Source organism: Somniosus microcephalus, chromosome 22 (assembly GCF_052327205.1).
Source record: "Somniosus microcephalus isolate GS21.2 chromosome 22, FLI_Smic_1.0, whole genome shotgun sequence".
Taxonomy (NCBI): Eukaryota; Metazoa; Chordata; class Chondrichthyes; order Squaliformes; family Somniosidae; genus Somniosus; species Somniosus microcephalus.
In genome coordinates, this window is record NC_141008.1 from 65,467,845 (window position 1) to 65,486,449 (window position 18,605).

The following is an 18,605-nucleotide window of genomic DNA, read 5'->3' on the forward strand; positions in this document are numbered from 1 at the left end:
GGAGTGGCCCTCATCTCCATGGCAAAGGGTGCACATTGATTTTGCTGGTCCATTTATGGACTCGATGTTTTTAATTGCGGTGGATGCACATTCAAAGTGGCCAGAGGTAATAAAAATGTCCTCAACCACCACAGAAAAAACTATCACAGTCTTACGAACCATATTCGCCAGAAATGGGCTGCCTGAACAGATTTGCTCCGACAATGGACCACAGTTTGTGTCTGAAGAGTTCCGGAGGTTCTTAAAGAACAATAGTGTTAAGCATTACACATCCGCCCCATATCATCCAGCCACCAATGGATTGGCTGAGAGGTTCGTTCAAAAATTCAAGAAGGCTATCAAGGCAATGTGTAATGAAGACATACCCCTACAACACAAGGTGGATAACTTCTTGTTTGCCTACCGGAATGCGACACATGCGGTTACCAACCAAACTCCAGCCATGATGTTCTTCAATCGAAGACTACGATGCCGCTTGGATTTGGTTAAGCCAAACATCAGAAGAGATGTGGAGAACAGGCAGTTTCAGAATATGAATGAAAGGCCGACCAGGAGTTTTAAGATAGGTCAACCAGTTTTGGCCCGGGACTACCGCACAGAGAAATGGCAGCCAGGAACGATCTGTACACGGCAAGGACCTCTAATGTATACCATGGACGTTGGAGAGAGCATTGTAAGACGCTATGCTGACCAGATTCTAGAGTCACTGGAAAACGTCAATTCCACACCACGATCCGATACACCTGGTGATGAAACCGAAGTACCAATTGCATCTACCTCAGAATCGGTGATATTGGAAGCAGACGAACCAAACAACGACGTTGATCCCGAATCAACTTTGCCAGAAGAACCTGATACCCCAAAGAGGCGTTATCCAGACAGAATCAGGAAGCCTCCTCAAAGACTGAACTTATAATTGCTTAACTTCAGCTAATGTATCTAGCAACTGTAATTGTAAATATGTTATTTAATTATTAATCGAATGTTATGTACTGTTTAGCTAAAAGGGGAGGAATTGTAGTGTATGTACTTTGCAGAAGGAACTATATTCTGCAGCCCCTGTATACTGCAGTACCAGTAGTGACCACCCCTGTATATAAGCCTGTGTAGTAACTTTTGCATAGTAGTTCCAGTTTGTCTCCACTCAGTAAAGACCTGTTATAACCAACTCCTGCAGTCCGTGTCTCAATTACACACGGACATAATACCGTTGAGGCGGGATTGGAGGCGTGTGGGGGGTTAAAATCACGAAATCGGGGGGCATGAACCCATCCTGCCCCCATGCCAGTTTCACAGGAGACGGGTACCCGACCTGTGCTGGGACCCGCCTCCCCGAGGCGGGAAGGGGATTAGTGCCAATTAACTGCCTGTTAACAGGTAGTTAACAGGCAGTTTTTAGCCTAATCCCTATTTTTATCCCTGAAGTGTAGGCTTCCTGATGACTCCAAACCACTCAAAGTTAGCGAGGCGGACCGTCGGGCTGAAGGGCTTGGAGGGTTCGAGATGTCCCGTGTTCAGGTGAGTAATGGGTGCATGAGTGCAGAGGTAAGTGTGTTTGGTGTGTGTAAAGTGTTTAAGTAAGTTTTACTTACCTTTACTTAATAACGCAGCCTTCCTTCCTTCAGGTCTCGGGAGTCCCTCATCTCACCGGCACAGAAAGCAGAATGGCCGCGAGCTGTCAAAATCTGCAGCCTTTGCTTTCTGTTCTGGAGAGATCTCTAAATCAGCCCGAGAGGAAGGAATTAACTTAGAGTACAGATTGTCAGTGTTTGACAGCTTCAAAGAGCTGTCACACGCTGATAATTCATCTGTCAAAAGCTCTCGACAAAAGCTCTTGACAGATGAAATGTCAATCTGTGACGTCACCTGTTGCTGGGTGGCCCTTAATTGGCCTGCTGAGCCCGCTGGGTGGGCTCAACAAGGTCAATCAGGGGAAAATCGAGTGGGTTGGTCACAACTCGATGGAGGCAGGACTACAACCCCAAAAGTTGTAGTCCCGCTTCCTACATGCCTCCATTGATAAAATCCAGCCCATAGAGTCATAGGCCTAGAAATTCGGTATAGCTGCGTTTGGGGCGCTAGTCCTGGCGAAGCGCAAAGGTTAGCGCCAGGCGCAATTTAGCGCCACCTAGCGCGATATTGGGTTGCAGCGCCCCTAAAGGTGATTGTGGCGCTAAATCAGGCGCTGCACGTTACTCTTAAGGCGCTAACCCGGCGGCGCAACCCAATTTCGCGGTGGTGAGGCGCAGCGAGGGTGCTGTCAATAATCACTTTCCCTGAGACACAGTGGCGCCGGCCAGCTCTTAAAGGGGCAGGTCAATTGGCATCACCAGACACACTCACTGCCTTGTAGGCCTTCAAAGCGGTGGGAGCCTACCTGTGGCGCACCAGCCTAGCAAGACATGGAAAGGGTGAGGCAGAGGGCGGAATGACTCACTGATGGGGCATTGGATGCTTTGGTTGGCGCAGTGGAATCAAGGCCAAGGAAGATGTTCGGAATGTGATTTATGTTTTGGACAGTCTCCCGGGTGTGAGAGGCAGTTATATGGCAGTGTATTAGTTTTGCTTTCTGTTGCCATAGCTTTCTCATGTTTGAAGGAACCACATTTTGTTTAATGAAACACTTTCTTCATTTACAATGGCTATGCCTGCTATTTACATGCATCTTGCCCTTCACAGGCTTGGGGGTATCAGACCGGTTCCATTCCTGTTCTTGGAATGGCAGCAAGCATTCCGTGAGAGGGGCCTAGAAGCTACTTCTGATCAGCCTCTGACGCGCAGCCTAAGAGCCGCTCGCGTAGAAGTTCAGGCCAGCAGGCATCTTCTCAGCCACCGACAGAGATGTCCTGCACCTTATCTGAGGCTGCAGATCTGGCTGAAGCAGCTGGCACAGCTCAGTCACCACCTCCTTTCTAAATCGCAGCCTTCTGACACACTGCTCCTCCGGCATGTTCATGTAGGAAAACTGCTGTCGGAAAACCCTGCCAGTGTAAGGTCTGCTGTGGCGACGTCTGTTGGCCCTCCTCCGTCTGGCCATGCCCGCACCCCTCTCCCAGCGTCTCAGTGCCCTTTCCAGATGATTCAGCAGCAGGACGTTCCCCTCCAATGCAGGCCCCATAATAAGTGCCCACAGGAAGGTTCCCTGTTGTCAAGGCTCACCAACAGCAAGGCGATGGTCAGAAGGCTGCTGTTCCTCTGCCAGCATGGGCCCAGTGGTCAAATGGCTCTCAGTGTGCAGCTCAGCAACTCTGTGTAGCTCTCGAGGAAGTTGTGCTCCAAAAATGGCTGCCGCTTTTAAACCACACCAGTCCCCTTTAAATAACGCTACTCCAGCCCGAGAGCGACTTGGTAAGGTCCAGGTAAGCTGTCACTATTAGCGCCAGGCGCTACGGAGGGGGGGCGCCACTGAATTTCCGGTCCGGGGTGCCCAAAAGGCGTTGCACACTCAAATGACATCATAATCAGCCTGCGCCCATGAGCGGGCGCTAAGATTTAGCGCCGGTGCTAAATGCATGCTCAATATGGGGCGAGGGGCTAGGCGCCTTGCGCCCGCCCGGAAATTGGCTAGCGCCCCACTTCTTGGCCTCTTTAGGCGTTAATCGGTGGCGCTAACAACCAAATTTCTCCCCCATAGAGTTATACAGCACAGAAAGAGGCCCTTCGTGTTCGTGCCAGCCGTCAAGCCCTGTCTATTCTAATCCCATTTTCCAGCACTTGGTCCGTAGCCTTGTATGCTATGGCGTTTCAAGTGCTCATCTAAATGCTTCTTGAATGTTGAGGGTTCCTGCCTCTACCACCCTTTCAGGCAGTGTGTTCCAGATTCCAACCACCCTCTGGGTGAAAAAGTTTTTCCTCAAATCCCCTCTAAACCTCCTGCCCCTTGCCTTGAAACTATGCCCCCAGGTTATTGACCCCTCTACTAAGGGGAAACATTCCTTGCCATCTACCCTATCTATGCCCCTCATAATTTTGTACACCTCAATCAGGTCCCCCCTCAGCCTTCTCTGCTCTAAGGAAAACAACCCCAGCCTGTCCAGTCTCTGTTCATAGCTGAAGCGCTCCAGCCCAGGTAACATCCTGGTGAATCTTCTCTGCATCCTCTCCAATGCAATCACATCCTTCCTATAGTGTGGTGACCAGAACTGCACACAGTATTCCAGCTGTGGCCTAACTAGCATTTTGTACAGCTCCATCATAACCTCCCTGCTCTTATATTCTATGCCTCGGCTAATGAAGGCAAATATCCCATATGCCTTTTTAACCACCTTATCTACCTGTCCTGCTGCCTTCAGGGATCTATGTACATGCACACCAAGGTCCCTCTGATCCTCTGTCCTTCCTAGGGTCCTACCATTCATTGAGTATTCCCTTGCCTTGTTAGTCCTCCCAAAATGCATCATCTCTCACTTTTCAGGGTTAAATTCCATTTGCCACTGTTCTGCTCATCTAACCATCCCGTCTATAAGCCTGAGGCTTCCCTCCTCGCTATTTACCACTCCACCAATTTTCGTGTCATCTGCGAACTTACTGATCATACCTCCTACATTCATATCTAAATCATTAATGTACAGTACAAACAGCAAAGGACCCAGCACCGATCCCTGCGGTACACCACTGGACACAGGTTTCCAGTCACAAAAACAACTTTCGACCATCGCCCTCTGCCTCCTGCCACTAAGCTAATTTTGGATCCAATGTGCCAAAGCGGAACAACAAAATTACGTTTAAAAAAAAAATTTTTTTTAAACTTACCTCGGCCACCTTGCCTTTAATCATCATCCCCGAAGCGGCCGGCCACCCAATGCACGCCTCCTGCAGCGGTCGGTGTTTTCGCCCGGCGCTACTGCAGGGGGTGGAAGTCAATTTGGGGTCTGGGGCGATGATGTCACGATCTCTGGGTGAAGGAGATCGGGGTGCAACGCCGTAGCACTGCTGCAAAACTACCGCTGAATATGGCGGGAGTTTGTCAGTGCCGTGCCCGGCCACAAAGCCATTTGCGCCCCTTTAGCGCTAACGGGAGGCACAAGGCACCAAATTTCGCCCTACACTTCTAATTCTGTAGATTTGTGGGGTCTCCATGTTGTCAATGTTTACTATAGAAAGAAGTTATGTCACTAGGTAATCTACAGAATGTACTTTGTGTACCTATACAGGAATCCCGCCCCAACCGCGGTGTTGCCGTACGCGGATTTCATGTATACACCGTTTCCACTCTGTGACAATTTTTGTCAACCGCGGCAGTGAAATTCGCGTATCCGCAGTTTTTAATTTAGGGATAAGGTAAAAAACATGATTTTTATGCTATTTATATTCTTTTTTATTGTGTTTATACTGTATTTGCCAACCGCGGTTTTACTAACCACGGGGGTTTTCAGGGACGTATCCCTCGCGGTTGGGGAGGGATTCCTGTACATACTCCAATGCCTCAGATTTTAAATTCTCATCCTGTTTAAATCCCTTTATAGCCTTACTCTTTCTGGTCTCTGTAACCAGCCCGACAACCCCCAGCCTCCCCGTTCCTCTGGTGCAATCTCCCTATTTTTCCCTCACCATTTGCAGCTGTGTTTTCAGCTGTCCAGGCCCTATGTTCTGGAATTCCCTCCCTCAATCCCTCTGCCTCTCTAGCACTCGCTCCTCCTTTCAGACCCTCCTTAAAACTTACCTCATCCACCAAACATTTGGTCACTCCACTTCTTTGGCTCGGCGGCCATTTTTTTCCATTGCACTCTGGGACATTTTTGATTCTGAAGTTGCCTCTGTGAAAATTGTCTTGTTCTGTTGACTTATTATAAAGGCTTCATAGAAACATAGAATAATAGGAGCAGGAGTCGGCCATTCGGCCCTTCGAGCCTGCTCCACCATTCAATATGATCATGGCTGATCCTCTATCTCAATACCATATTCCCGCTCTCTCCCCATACCCCTTGATTCATCACCCACCCTACCCCTGTACCGTGAGTTAAAGCCCACCTCAAGCCTTAGAGGCACACCACCGTGATTGCTGTGCTGAATCATATCTGTATCTGAATGAATAAATGTATTAAAAGACATCATATTTAATTTTTGATATTTTATTTTCAAATTATATACTTTTATAGAACAAAATTTGATTCATGTTTGGCAATGTATAAATAACTGCCTGATCTATTGTGTACTTACAAAACAACCACCAGACCAATATAATACTTACAGTTTACAAAGAAATACAAGCTTAATCCTTCAGGATGTGTCTCATGAATTGACATTACCACTTTCCATATATCCAAAACAACTTAGTTCAGTTACAAAGATGTACTTTCCAAGCCATAAAAATGTTACGTGACACACTCTTTGAAGAGCGAATCCCTCTTTTCAAGATTGCAATAATCTGCAAATTACCCTTGCAAGCCAAAAACACCATGGGACTAGACCAATATTCTCCAGTAAGTTGGAAGTCGCGAGCTCTACTATAATAACGCAGAACATTCTCTAGTTGCAGAAAATGACTAAAGCTAGTTTTAATTTGCTACAAAGCTCTGCAGGTACATTTTTTGAAAATATATACATTTTAATACAATATACTATTTAGAAGTGACAGGGTATGTCTATCAAGACACTGAATTGGACTTTTTCACTGGGAAAGAGAGGTTAAATTCAGAAATCTTGTGCTCCCAGCTCGATGGGAGCACTGACCAGAGAACTGGTGCTATGCTGTTGTAGCCCAATCTTCAGCCCATGTTCTCTCTAAGTACAGCTAGCTTCCAGCAGGACTACATTTATCTTAATATCTCCAGCTTTAATCAGGAAATCATGTTGATATTAATTTAGATTTGGGGGTTAGAAGCTCCACTGCAACTTATTCTAATGAGTATTCCCAATTTACAAAGAAACATTGTAGAAGTATTGAAACTGGGCCATTTGGGTGTATCACATTTCTTTGCGAAACAGGACATTGGTATCCATCATCTCCTATGAATGTATAATAATAATTTGCAGACTATAAGACATAGCATGAGCCATTATGATCATAAAAGCTTTTTACAGACAAATATAATATAATTCCTATCAAATACATTGTTAAAAAAGACAGGGCATAACATTTTCTATCGCAAATGTCTTTGTGCAGCTTGAGTTCAATGCATTCAGTGGACTTTTTGACTAATGAAGTTGTTACTTCTTAAATGAAGTAGAGTGTCTTGTAATTCTCGATTCACTTGATGAAATAATCTATACTAATGACCCTGCTAAAGGGCTTCTTTTACATAGAGAGTACCTGTTGTTAAATACTACAAAATGACATGCCAGAAGTGGAATTTGTTTTGAGATCCATTTAGTTCACTTAGCACAGCAGCTAGAACAAAACAGCTCTGGAGACTCACGTTTGAGATTGAGTCTCACTCTCCCACGTCCAACTTAATGAGGGTCAGAGAGGTGGGGAGTTGTTTCTTCCCTCCACCATCCAAGTGCACCTCAAGGCACAGCGTCCAAGGAACGACACTAAATGTGCACAGGGACAGGTGCGGGATGCACTTTTCCAACCGAGGCCGACAGTGTGGCTGAGGGAGGTATTAACTTTGGGGAGTAAAGGGCAAGCGGGAGGGGGGGGGGGGGGGATTTTTTTGGGAATAAACTCAACACATCTCAGATATTCCTATTCTCAAAGTGTAATTTTCATATTCTGATGTCAGAGTGAGTTACTGGAACAAACCTGTGATATTGTTCACTGCCATTATTCAGTCATTGTTTCTTTTGAAAACCATCCAAAACATTGTGCTGTTTAAGATCAATGCAATTGCCACATGCCAATAAAAATCCCATTGGGCCTTCATATGTCCAATTAACTGCAAAACCTCTCTTTTCAAATGGAGAGTATTTTTGGAGCTCTAAGATTCTTTTTTTCTGTAATTTTTTTTCATCCACCTGGCTTCACACTTCTGCAGTTTAGAGGACAGGAGCACAGCCCGTTTCCCCCACGAGCGCCATGTAGCTCACCACTACTAGCCACGAGAGGAAGGACATGTGTGCCTCTCGCCTCCAACTTTCCCTCCTTCCTGCGGAGAGATGCCACAGCCTCTGCTCGACACGCTTCACCTCATATCCTCCCATCCTGCATCGATTCCCCTCTTTGGCACTTAGCGTGCTAACATTCAGTGGCATTGTACTGCCCTGGAAAACCTGTTTTTCAGAATCCTCCCTGGTTAGTTTAGAATCAGACCTCCAAACTGAAAATAAACCAACCCACACATCTATCTAATTTTAGACCTTCACTGCAGCGGTTCAAGAAGGCGACGCACCATCACCCTCTCAAGGGCAATTAGGGATGGGCAATAAATGCTGGCCTTGCCAGCGACGCCCACATCCCAGAAACAAATAATAATTAATAAAAAAAATACTTATTCTTAATATAAGTAGACACAGGTAAATGCTAATGGATCAATGCAGGCCCCAGTGTTGGATTGTCTGCCACATATATGTAGTTAAGAGGCAATCCCTTTGTTGCCAAGGATGTTGGAAAGTGATACTGCCAAAAAAACTCAAATGTAAAATTCTTAAATATTAAAAGACTTGCAAACCGTTACATTATTATATATTCCACTTACATTTTCAAATAACTGGAAGATGAAGTAATCCTTCTCGTCAGCCTACATAGACCATACAGTGGAACCCTCCTACGAGCCACTCTGATTAGATCAGGTCCTGCTTAGTGAGGTGCAAACCTATTCTCTTTCGCTGCAATGCAATTATCAAATCATACTTGAGATCAAATTTTGGATCTTAATTTTCCATCCATGTTCATTTAAGGTTCATTTCTGTGCTTCTCAGTATGCGGTGGCTCCTTAATAGCTCCACATGCAGTCTTCAATATCTGCTCTCTTGCAAAGTTCATTTAAGACCAATAGGTGTCTCTAACATGCATGTTTTCATAGCCTACAATTAGTATTTATAAAACCATCAGCGACACCTACTGGTAGTAAATCAATATTGCATGAACTTTTATCCAGACAAACCTCTTAAAATTAAACCTTGCTTAAGACAGTTAGTCCTCTGATAAATCAGAATTGACCTGATGAGGTCGATCAGATGACTAATATATTGTAAATCAAACTTCTTGGCAAAATTGATTTGTCTCAAAAAAGTGCCATGTCTTTTCTTTTTTTAAAAAAGGTTTATAATTTTTTTTTACAAATCTGCTAAACTCTGATTAAACTCACTAACCACAGGCCTGTTGAGGAAAGATATTAAACAATTGCTGTCTTGCTGATTTGAATTTTGATGCAGCTTATTTAGGCTAACAAAACGTGTACTTGTCTTCTTTAACTTAGGAAAACAAGATGACATTCAATTTCTTAGTAACAATTACATAGCTTTTATAATACAATACAATACAATGCATGATAGGGCACCTTTATATATCACAATTGTTACAGATTGTTTACAGTGATGGCAGATTATATTTGTGAAGTTTCTCATGCAAAAGGCTTACATCAAAGTATTACATCAAATTCTTACACAGCACTAGCATCATGGAATAACAACAGAAAACGCTGGAAAAACTCAGCAGGCCAGGCAGCATCCATGGAGAGAGAGATAGAGTTAACGTTTCAGGTCGAAGACCTTTCGTCAGAACTGGAAAAAAGCAGGAAATGGAAAGCAAGTTTAGGGGCTGGGAAAAGGGGGAGGGAATGAAAGAACAAAAGGGAAGGTCAGTGATTGGATAGAAAGCAGGAGAGATTGAGAGACATTCAGAGATATTCAAGGCGAGAGGAGGTGGTAATGGGACAGGTTAAGGAATAAAGGATGGCTCTAGATGAAGTGTGAATTGCGCTGGCAGAATGAAGGACAGCTGCCATTTGGGAGGGAAGAAAAAAGGTCAAACAAAAAGTGTGGATAAAAAAGAGAAAATATATATATGTGATAGGGGCCGAGGTTATGATCTAATATCACTAGTATCATGGACTTTGGGCTAAACTGCAATCCAGAGAATAGTAACTGATGGACAGATATTTACTGTCCAAAAGGGATGCTAAGTGATGCTTTTAAATTACAATGGAAGAAATTTTAAAAACGCACACACAGCGATTTATTTTTTTAAAGCTTTCAGCATTTCTGAAAATAAAACACAGCACCCTTTGAAAACTGCAGTATCATTGCACCAGCAGACCAGGAAAGAACAAAGGCTTAGAGCTTCCCACTTATGCGAGATTACATCCTGGATAGAGGGCGCTATGATTAATGTGCCTACACTTAATCACTGAATTTTAATATCCAGAATTTGTTTTATCATTTTAGAAAAATATATGATGGAAGATGTTGGTTTAAAGTCCTTCAGTGATCAAAGGGATAGTGCATTAACTTGTAAATAGGCCATACTTTTTAAAGTGATTTATTTGCTTGGGGGTGTGGCATATACGAGAGGTATTTTCCCTCCGGGTTGGTTCAAGTTTGAGATGCAGCTTATATGCTTACAAATACAGTAATTATTATACAGATGGCAGTAAATGCAAAATAACAGCAAAGCCTTTACAATGTGCCAAGTAATTCCAGATCATCTAGAAAGACTCAGGCATAGACTTCATTTTCAGACATTTTGGAACGCATTGTACAAGTTATACAAATGACTTGACTAGCAGCCTGTGATTTAAAAAAAATGCTCTTTGTTGAGATTGGAACCTGAGACAGTGCTCGTGTCCTGTAAAATGGTATCCCCACTGGTATGCAGCTCCAACTGTGCCATATATGTTCACGTGGGATGCCTCTTAAAGTAGGACACTGAGTTCGATAAAGGTAAACTTGTACACTGGCTTCTGCCGAGCAAGAGGAATTTTATACTTTACATTATTGCTACACTGGTAGCTATTAAGCATCCCATAAATCTAGCTAAATGTGTTAGATTCCTTCAGCAGTCATCATCCATTGAAAGGGTCACTTCGAAAACCACCGTCAATGATAACCACCGTGAGGTGAAACCCAAAATTCTTCGACTAAACTACAAAGCTTGGCACAAGTGTCTCGTGTCTGAGGAAGGGACTTGGAGGGGCCTGTGCAAAGAATCTCTGAAATATCTTTGCACAGCACCTGGTTTTCGGTTGCAATCCATGACATGTTGTTGAAAAGGCCAACCGTGCATCATCACAACATGAATACAAGGAATTCCAGACTCGTATTTCAAACCCATTGTTAGCTGATGTGTCAGCAGATATATCAATTGGTATAGATTGATCTAAATTATAGGCGAGGTCAAAAGCCTCTTTTTAACCCTGGATTTCATGAGCTTCAAGCAACAAAGCTCCTGTGCTGAGAAAACGATGGGGAATCTGAGTTGAAAATCTCCGTGATAATATACAATGTATTTCATGATTTAAATGGCTCTACAGTAAGACATGACAAAACCAATGGTTAAAAATAATCAGGCTTGCACAGTATTCAGATCTATAAATTGTTTAATATTTCCATATTTGCACTTCTGTTCTTGTCTGTATTGAGACTGCCAATATTACGTTACAACACATAAAATGATTTTTGAATGTCTTGTAGAGTAGGTTGTGTCAAAAAAAAAAGAAAATTATTTTGCAAGTTGGACTAGTTCAAGTTGTCATCATTTTGTTATTTTCCAGTTATTAAGAGGATCAGAAAAGAATTTCAATTTGGCTCTGTTACTTTAGTAGGTAGTTAAGAGGCAAAGAAAATCCTTCGGCCTACTTGATCTCATCTGTCAGAACACCAACCCTCCCATTTATCCCACCAATCTAAAATGTAACTAACAAATCTCAATTTTTCTCATTTGGCTCACTTAAATAGAAATAACTTTTAATCTAACAAACTGCCGTATTTGATTATTTGGCTTAAACACTCACATCTCCTCCATTTTCCTGCCATTCATATTCCGCTTTGTTCCCTTCTATTGTGGAATAGATTTTCTCCCCTGTTGTCTGTCTAATTCTTTTGCACAACCTGATTGAGGCGATATTTGTGTATCATCCAGCACTTTAAAGTTTTAAACAATAATAATATACTCACAATTATTAAACCATTAGCTGCTTCTTTGCAGAACCAGCCACAACCTAGTGGTTCCCCCTCCCCTCTGTGTTTTGATCAGTACAATGAAAGACTGCTCACCTGCCTATCTTCTTCAATTCTAATGCAAGGTCTTCACTTTAAATGTTATCCTGTCTTTTCAGATACTGACTGACCTACTGTGTATCTCTAGCATTTTGTGATCTTATTTCAGATTTCCAATTTTTCCTTTTATCTTTAAATGTCCTTACCCTATTTCCAAAGTAGACACATTCCTCAGATATGTGATATTCCAAATATTTATTTTATATTGCAAGAAACCGTCCAAGTAGGTCTGAATCCTGCACAACACTAAGTGCTCAACTGGTGCAATAATGAATATCTAAAGGAAGTCAAAGCTACTCTTGGTTAAAAAGTGAGCCTCTTCAAGGAAGGGAACCAATAACCTAAACAAAAGCTTCAAATGCGATGGAAACAGTTTCATTAAGTCATACAATCACTTAAAGCTTGGAGTAAATCAGCTGAAGAAAATGTCTTCACTTTCATCACATTGGTTGGAATGGGAAAGTTGGCAGGTTTGTCTTCAAGATCTTTCTCATGACCAAGGAAGAATTAATCCTTAAACAAAAGTCTTTACAGCCAGCACCATTCAGACCTTTTCTGAACAGATTACAATACTGGTAGACACAAACTGTAATCGCCCCGCACAGAGAATACTGCACCTGCACAGCAAGTAATCAAACTCGCATGTTATATATAGTCAATAAAGCCCAACTCATCCACTCAGCATAGAGACTATCTCCAGACAATAGCTAAAGTTACAGAACACTAATACATTGAGCTGATTTAATCTTAATACAGTGTGAGATTGGAAGGCATTAGAGTATCATTCAAAATAAGTTAGCTAAACAAGCTCTCAAATTAAAACCAAAATCAGCATGGGGACTGGAGACCTATTCTCAAAAGAAAGGTTTAACTCAGGATTCTTCCCAGTGAAGTTGGATTCTTTCTGTGCTGCTATAAACATTAAAGAGTCTCCAAGTTTGACTTTAATTGAGAACATCAGATCTATACTGGTAGAGGGGGGAAAAAAGGCATAAAATGCTCTGGGGTAAAAGCTACTGAACAAGACCAAGTTGTAGACAAAGACCTTTGGCAAAGCAGACATGTTCAACAGACATTTCTTTTCATTCTGCCTCTCTAGTGCCTTACGTTTCTATTGAATGTTTCATTTCAGTGGCCTCATGTGTGGGACTAAAACCAAGCCTGACTCCACAACCAAAGGCAGATGTTAGATAATGGATGAGAGATGTTAGAGCATCAGCTGAATATAGCTTTCTCGGATTCTATTAAGGTGAAAGCACACAGTACAGGAAACTTTGTGCTATCCGGCACCGACGGGACCGAGCTGTTGCCGTCCCATCAAAACTGCCGGACAAACCAGCGCTAATGTTAAAACATACGGAAGCTTTTGAGCTCCGTATCTAGCAACAAACCCTGTTGGCTTCTAAACAGTCGGCCGTAGCTTGCAAGCGTCTCTGTAGCTAAGCAACAGCTTTAGCTAGACCTTGCAGAGCCTGACTAGTGGAAAAAAAAAGCAACGAAAAGAAAAAAAATCTTACTGAACCGACTCCTGAATTTTGCCGGTGGCTCGAGCATTCCGGACAGTTAACCTCCGGATAAACCAAAGTTTCCTGTATAATGCATGCCTAGCCTTCAACCGGCTGTTACATGAAAGGCACAAAGACATCTCCATTTTATCTTTCCATATATTGTAACCAAGGAAAAAATGCTCTCACATTCCTGGGCAGTTCCATTAGCCTCTGAAAACTGGATGGGTTTGTGAAGTTAATGTCCTTTCAATACTAATTTTAATCAGTCATTCAGACTCTAAAAGGCACAGATGATTAATCTACAAGGTAAACGTCTCCCTGCATCACAGCATTATTTACATTTCTAGTCAGCCTCCTGTTCTTTAAAGATATATCTGTATTATCTATGTTATGGAGAACTGCTACTATTCAGACAAGGCCGTAATATTTTGAGACATTTTAAGAGATGTGGACAAGGTGGTGTGAAAAATCTTTAAGCAGGTTATCCAGAGTTGCCGATAACTATTTGGGAACCAGCATGTCCAGAAATTGAATAAAATTGCATTTTGCTTCACTTATCACTCATCATCTTTACATAAAAGGTGTCAGAGAGCCAGCATCAGCTCTAATCTTCTTCACTCTACGCAGTGTCTGTTATGTCATAAGGCAAGGCAATGATTCAGGTTCTTAAATAATATGCACTACTATCCTTCAAAAAGTTGCTGCGTGACTTTTTGACTTTTACTTACATGGTTCAAATAAAGCAAAAAACAACAACAAGCAGGTTAACACGGAGTCTTTGAACGTGGACATACTGCACTTAGAACCATTTTTTAAAAATTCAATTTCCAGATGGTTACTGTTAACACACTAATAACTGCATTAAAAAGAAAACAAGCCTAGTTACCTTTGGACTAAGATACACTAATATATTTACAATTGGAGTCTCGAGGTACAGAAATTTTTTAAAGCAGCACGAGTGAGCACAGATCATAACACAAACAACAAATAGACACAACAGTTAACGCTGATATTTGGCGTACCCCTCACCAATTCTTACAGTGAACTCTGCTTAATGTGGAAAGGGCATGAGAATTGCAAATATCTTAAGGTGGTAGACTACTACTGTTAGTCAACCACTGAGCTCTGCACAGGATCCCCTTACAAGAGGTCTGACTGTATCACTCTGTAAACAGGATTATGTTGTTCACTGGCTGTACCATGTGTAATTTCCCTCTTACTTATGTGTTGTGTATACGTTCTGCTTTGACCTCAATCTCATTCGCAGCTAGGAGAGGAAAACAGAGAGAGAGACTACAGCAGTCTGAGTAATATTAGTTGGTTCAATAGATGAGATCGCAAGAACCATGAGATTTATCCGCCCCGGGTCTCTTTCTCTCTATATCTAACAGAGTTACAATGGATGTTAGGTGCATTGACATTGCTGTGCCTGTTTTGGGAAGAGTGTTGCTATGTCAGCCTCCCACTGCTGCGACCCTCACTTTCCCACACCCCACCCACCCCGGTTTACTTCTCCACCAATACTATATGCCAGCCAGAAGCAGGGACTGTGAATGCAGCCGCATTTAATAAGGCCCGTGGGAAAATAGATCTCTGCTGGTATCGAAACAAGATAAACCATCCCTTTCCTTTTTTCCAAGTGCAGCCAATGACAGAAGTGCACTTTTCCCATCAGCTGCACTATTAGATGGTAAAAGTGCCGAAAGACACCGTGAAGTCGATGATCATTCCACAAGACCAGGTATTATGTACTGGCAGAAATGGTGCCCATCACTGGCAGAAAAGGAAAGTCAATGGAAGAAATCTTAGCGTTGGACAACAATTGTAATCTAGGGTTGGGTGGTACAGAAAAATGGCATAAACCCACCACAAAAATAAAACAGCACTTTTTTTTTGCCAGAATGCACAGTGCAGTACAGCAAATAACACTTGTAATCATTTTTTAAGATTTCAATTTCTGATGGGTAAAGAGTTCTTAAAACAAAACCATTTTTATTTATAAAAGAAAAGACAATAGCGGAGAATGCCCGGTGGATTTGCTAGTGTTGTATGTCACTGTTTCTGGACTGACTGACAGCCGAATATACTCGCTTCACAATGTACCATATAAACCCCATCATCCACTCATTTTAGCCTGTATTTAGAGTCCTATCTCCGAATGCTATAAAATATCATCTTTACCAAGTGCCAAATACTGCCCCAGCCTTACACAGTGCAAATCGTGAACTTAAAATTAGATCCACTAAATATTATTTTGTTATACCCGAGCAGAACTCAAAGGTACAGCTACCTTATTTGCCAAAAGCAATGCAGTCACAAGCTGAAGACGTCTGTAAGAATATTAGCCTGGAGATTGTTTAAAAGTTACTTTGTTTTATGATTCATATACTTCAAAAAGTTACAGTTCAGACTATACCTTCCCACAATCCAGCAGATGCCCTAGACATGACCTCCTGGTCTGCTGGAGGTCAGGTTGAGGACATTCCTTTCCCCGCCCCCTCCCTCAAATCAAAGAGATGTCCTGGCGTTTATGTTGAAGGTATCTGCTCATGGAGAGCTTAATGCTCACTAACAATAGTAGTCCATGACCTTATGTAGGAACACTGATCAGGTGTGGCTCGACTTTTAGTTCACTGTAGTTCCCAAACATCGCTTAACATTTTCCGTGAATTCTTCAATTAAACTCCAGAACAAAACATTAAATACTTCCACATGGTCTTGTCTCACTGGAGTTAAGAATACGCATACTTTTATGTAGATTGTTATAAAAGCTACTATCATTTGCCACCAGAGTTGTCAGGGTGGGCAATGATGAGTTGAACTGGCTTGGCAGGAAGCACTGATACCTTGGAGTGCATGCTAGAGCAGAAGGTAGAATTAAGCAGTGCCATTGGTGAACTTTGAAAGCTTGTTCTCTAACTCGGTAATGCGTCTCTCCTGGGACTGGACAATCACCTTCAGTGATTTAATTTCATCCATTAGTTCCTCCATGGTTACACGCTGAGGGCAAGAGAGAGAAGAAAATCAATAACAGGCATATTTAAGTTAAAGAGAAACCTGCTTACAGAAGATCTGGCTCCTGTAATCGAGCAATAGATGCACAAATTGAATGTCAAACTTGCTGTGCAGTCAACATTAGATATCACAGCAGAGGTGGACTGTGGTAATAAGTTAATTAGATTTAGGTTCAGTGGGTCCTTCTAGATTGAATTAAATTATCTGAATCATCAAACCTAATGTCAGAATAACTCTTTCTCCACCTTTCCTGCAATCTAAAGTATCCCTACAGTCCTTTCCGACCTTACTACATAAATTAACTATTTTAAACAAAAATTTTAATTTTTGAAAAAATTAAAGTTTTTAACGGGGCTAAAAATAAACTTACGTTTCTTTAAAGTATTTTAAAATGATAAACCTGTGGAATAAATGTTTTAATTTTACTTAATTAACCTCTTACTTTGTTAAAAGCAGGCCAGCAGGATCCTACCTAAAGTACAACCAACAACACCATATTTCACTTTTAAAAAATCAGACATGAATTTTGTTTGGAGTAGTTACTAATTGGGAACTTGTTTGCTTCAGATATTCTCAGGCTCAGCAGTGCTAGTGATTCCCATTTTACATCCAGGAGAATGCCTGACCTGCACAATATCTAATTATACAACAGCATAGCCCAGAGGTGTAACAATAGAATTCCCTTGTGATCTGAACTGAATCATGTGTCTTTCCCATGGGTCTTCATATGTGCTTCTCCAAACTTCCTAAAGATGGACTGAAACACAATGGGCCAGAAATTTGGGTCCCCACGGGTGAGTACGCGCTGTGTACTCACGCGCAGGGCCAACGAAAGTGCTGGTTTCGTGCATGCGCTGGAAACCGGAACTTCCGTTCCCTTGAAGGAAGGTGTTCGGAGGTCAAACACATGCACTGGAGAGGCAGCGCGTACACCTGGAACTTCCGATTTTTTTACAGGTTTGTCCGTGCGGGTAAGTCGCTAGCAGCTGCGCATGAAAAAGGCAGTCGCAAGGCCTGCTTTTAACAAGGTAAGAGGTTAATTAAGTAAAATTAAAACATTTTTTCCACAGGTTTATCATTTTAAAATACTTTAAAAAAACGTAAGTTTATTTTTAGCTCCGTTAAAAACTTTAATTAATTTTTTCAAAAATTATAAATTTTTGTTTAAAATAGTTAATTTATGTAATTTATAGTTATTTTAAAAATGTGATTTAAAAAAAAAAAATATTTGAAGTTTTACTTAGGATTTGGGGCCGATCTCTATTCATAGATTTGACAGGTCTTCCTGTCAACTCTATGAATGGAAATTCCCGGTTCCGATTGGCTCCCCATGGCCCACGTGATCCCAGGGGACGCTGCGAACTATCTTCGCCCCTGGGATACGCAAGCACTGCGCGCCGGCAGCTGGAGGAGGCCCAGGATCGGAATCCCATGCGGCCCCACAGCACAACGACAGGCGCGCTAGGTAAGTGCAGGTCGGGGGCCTGCGCCCGCGGGAAGCCTCCGACCCGAATTTCTGGCCCAATGAGGCAACGCCAAATCTGAGTTAAATTTTATTTTACAGAATGCACAGACAAAACAAAACTCGACTTGCTTCACTCAATCTCGTTTCGCTTTATGAAAGGTGGGGGGGGAAATAATAAACCATATGCTCTGTTCCTGTTTGGGGCTAACTTACTTGTTTTAGCATGGCCTTTGCTTTCTACACAACTCCTAACTGCAAAAAACTGACTTCCTACATTTTAGCTTCCACCTTCAAACCTGGAGCTTCAGATTTCTTGTTTAGTAACCTGACCAAATGCCCGTTTGTCCTTTGTCCTTTTCTCTATTTTCCTATCCAATGGGAGGGTTGTGACTCTGATGTTTCCCTTTGCCCCCCCCCCCCCCCCCACCAACAGGGGATCACCAATAGACCGGACAATAAGCTAGATACCTCTCCTCCCCCCTTGAGGTAAAAGCTTAAAGACAACATCTTCTGCTATT

At 42.4% G+C, this 18,605-nt stretch overlaps 1 protein-coding gene across 5 annotated transcripts in view; it reads right to left on the reverse strand.

Moving 5' to 3' along the window:
- Positions 1-9,322: 9,322 nt before the first annotated feature.
- LOC147102481 (coronin-6-like) overlaps positions 9,323-18,605 on the reverse strand; it is a 318,649-nt gene continuing 309,366 nt past the window's right edge. For all 5 annotated transcript variants that reach the window (XM_085964972.1, XM_085964971.1, XM_085964975.1 and 2 more), the window contains one exon: positions 9,323-16,607. In XM_085964972.1, coding sequence (XP_085821098.1) covers positions 16,485-16,607 — 123 coding nt within the window. In that variant the 3' untranslated portion in view covers positions 9,323-16,484. The remainder of the gene's footprint in view (positions 16,608-18,605) is intronic.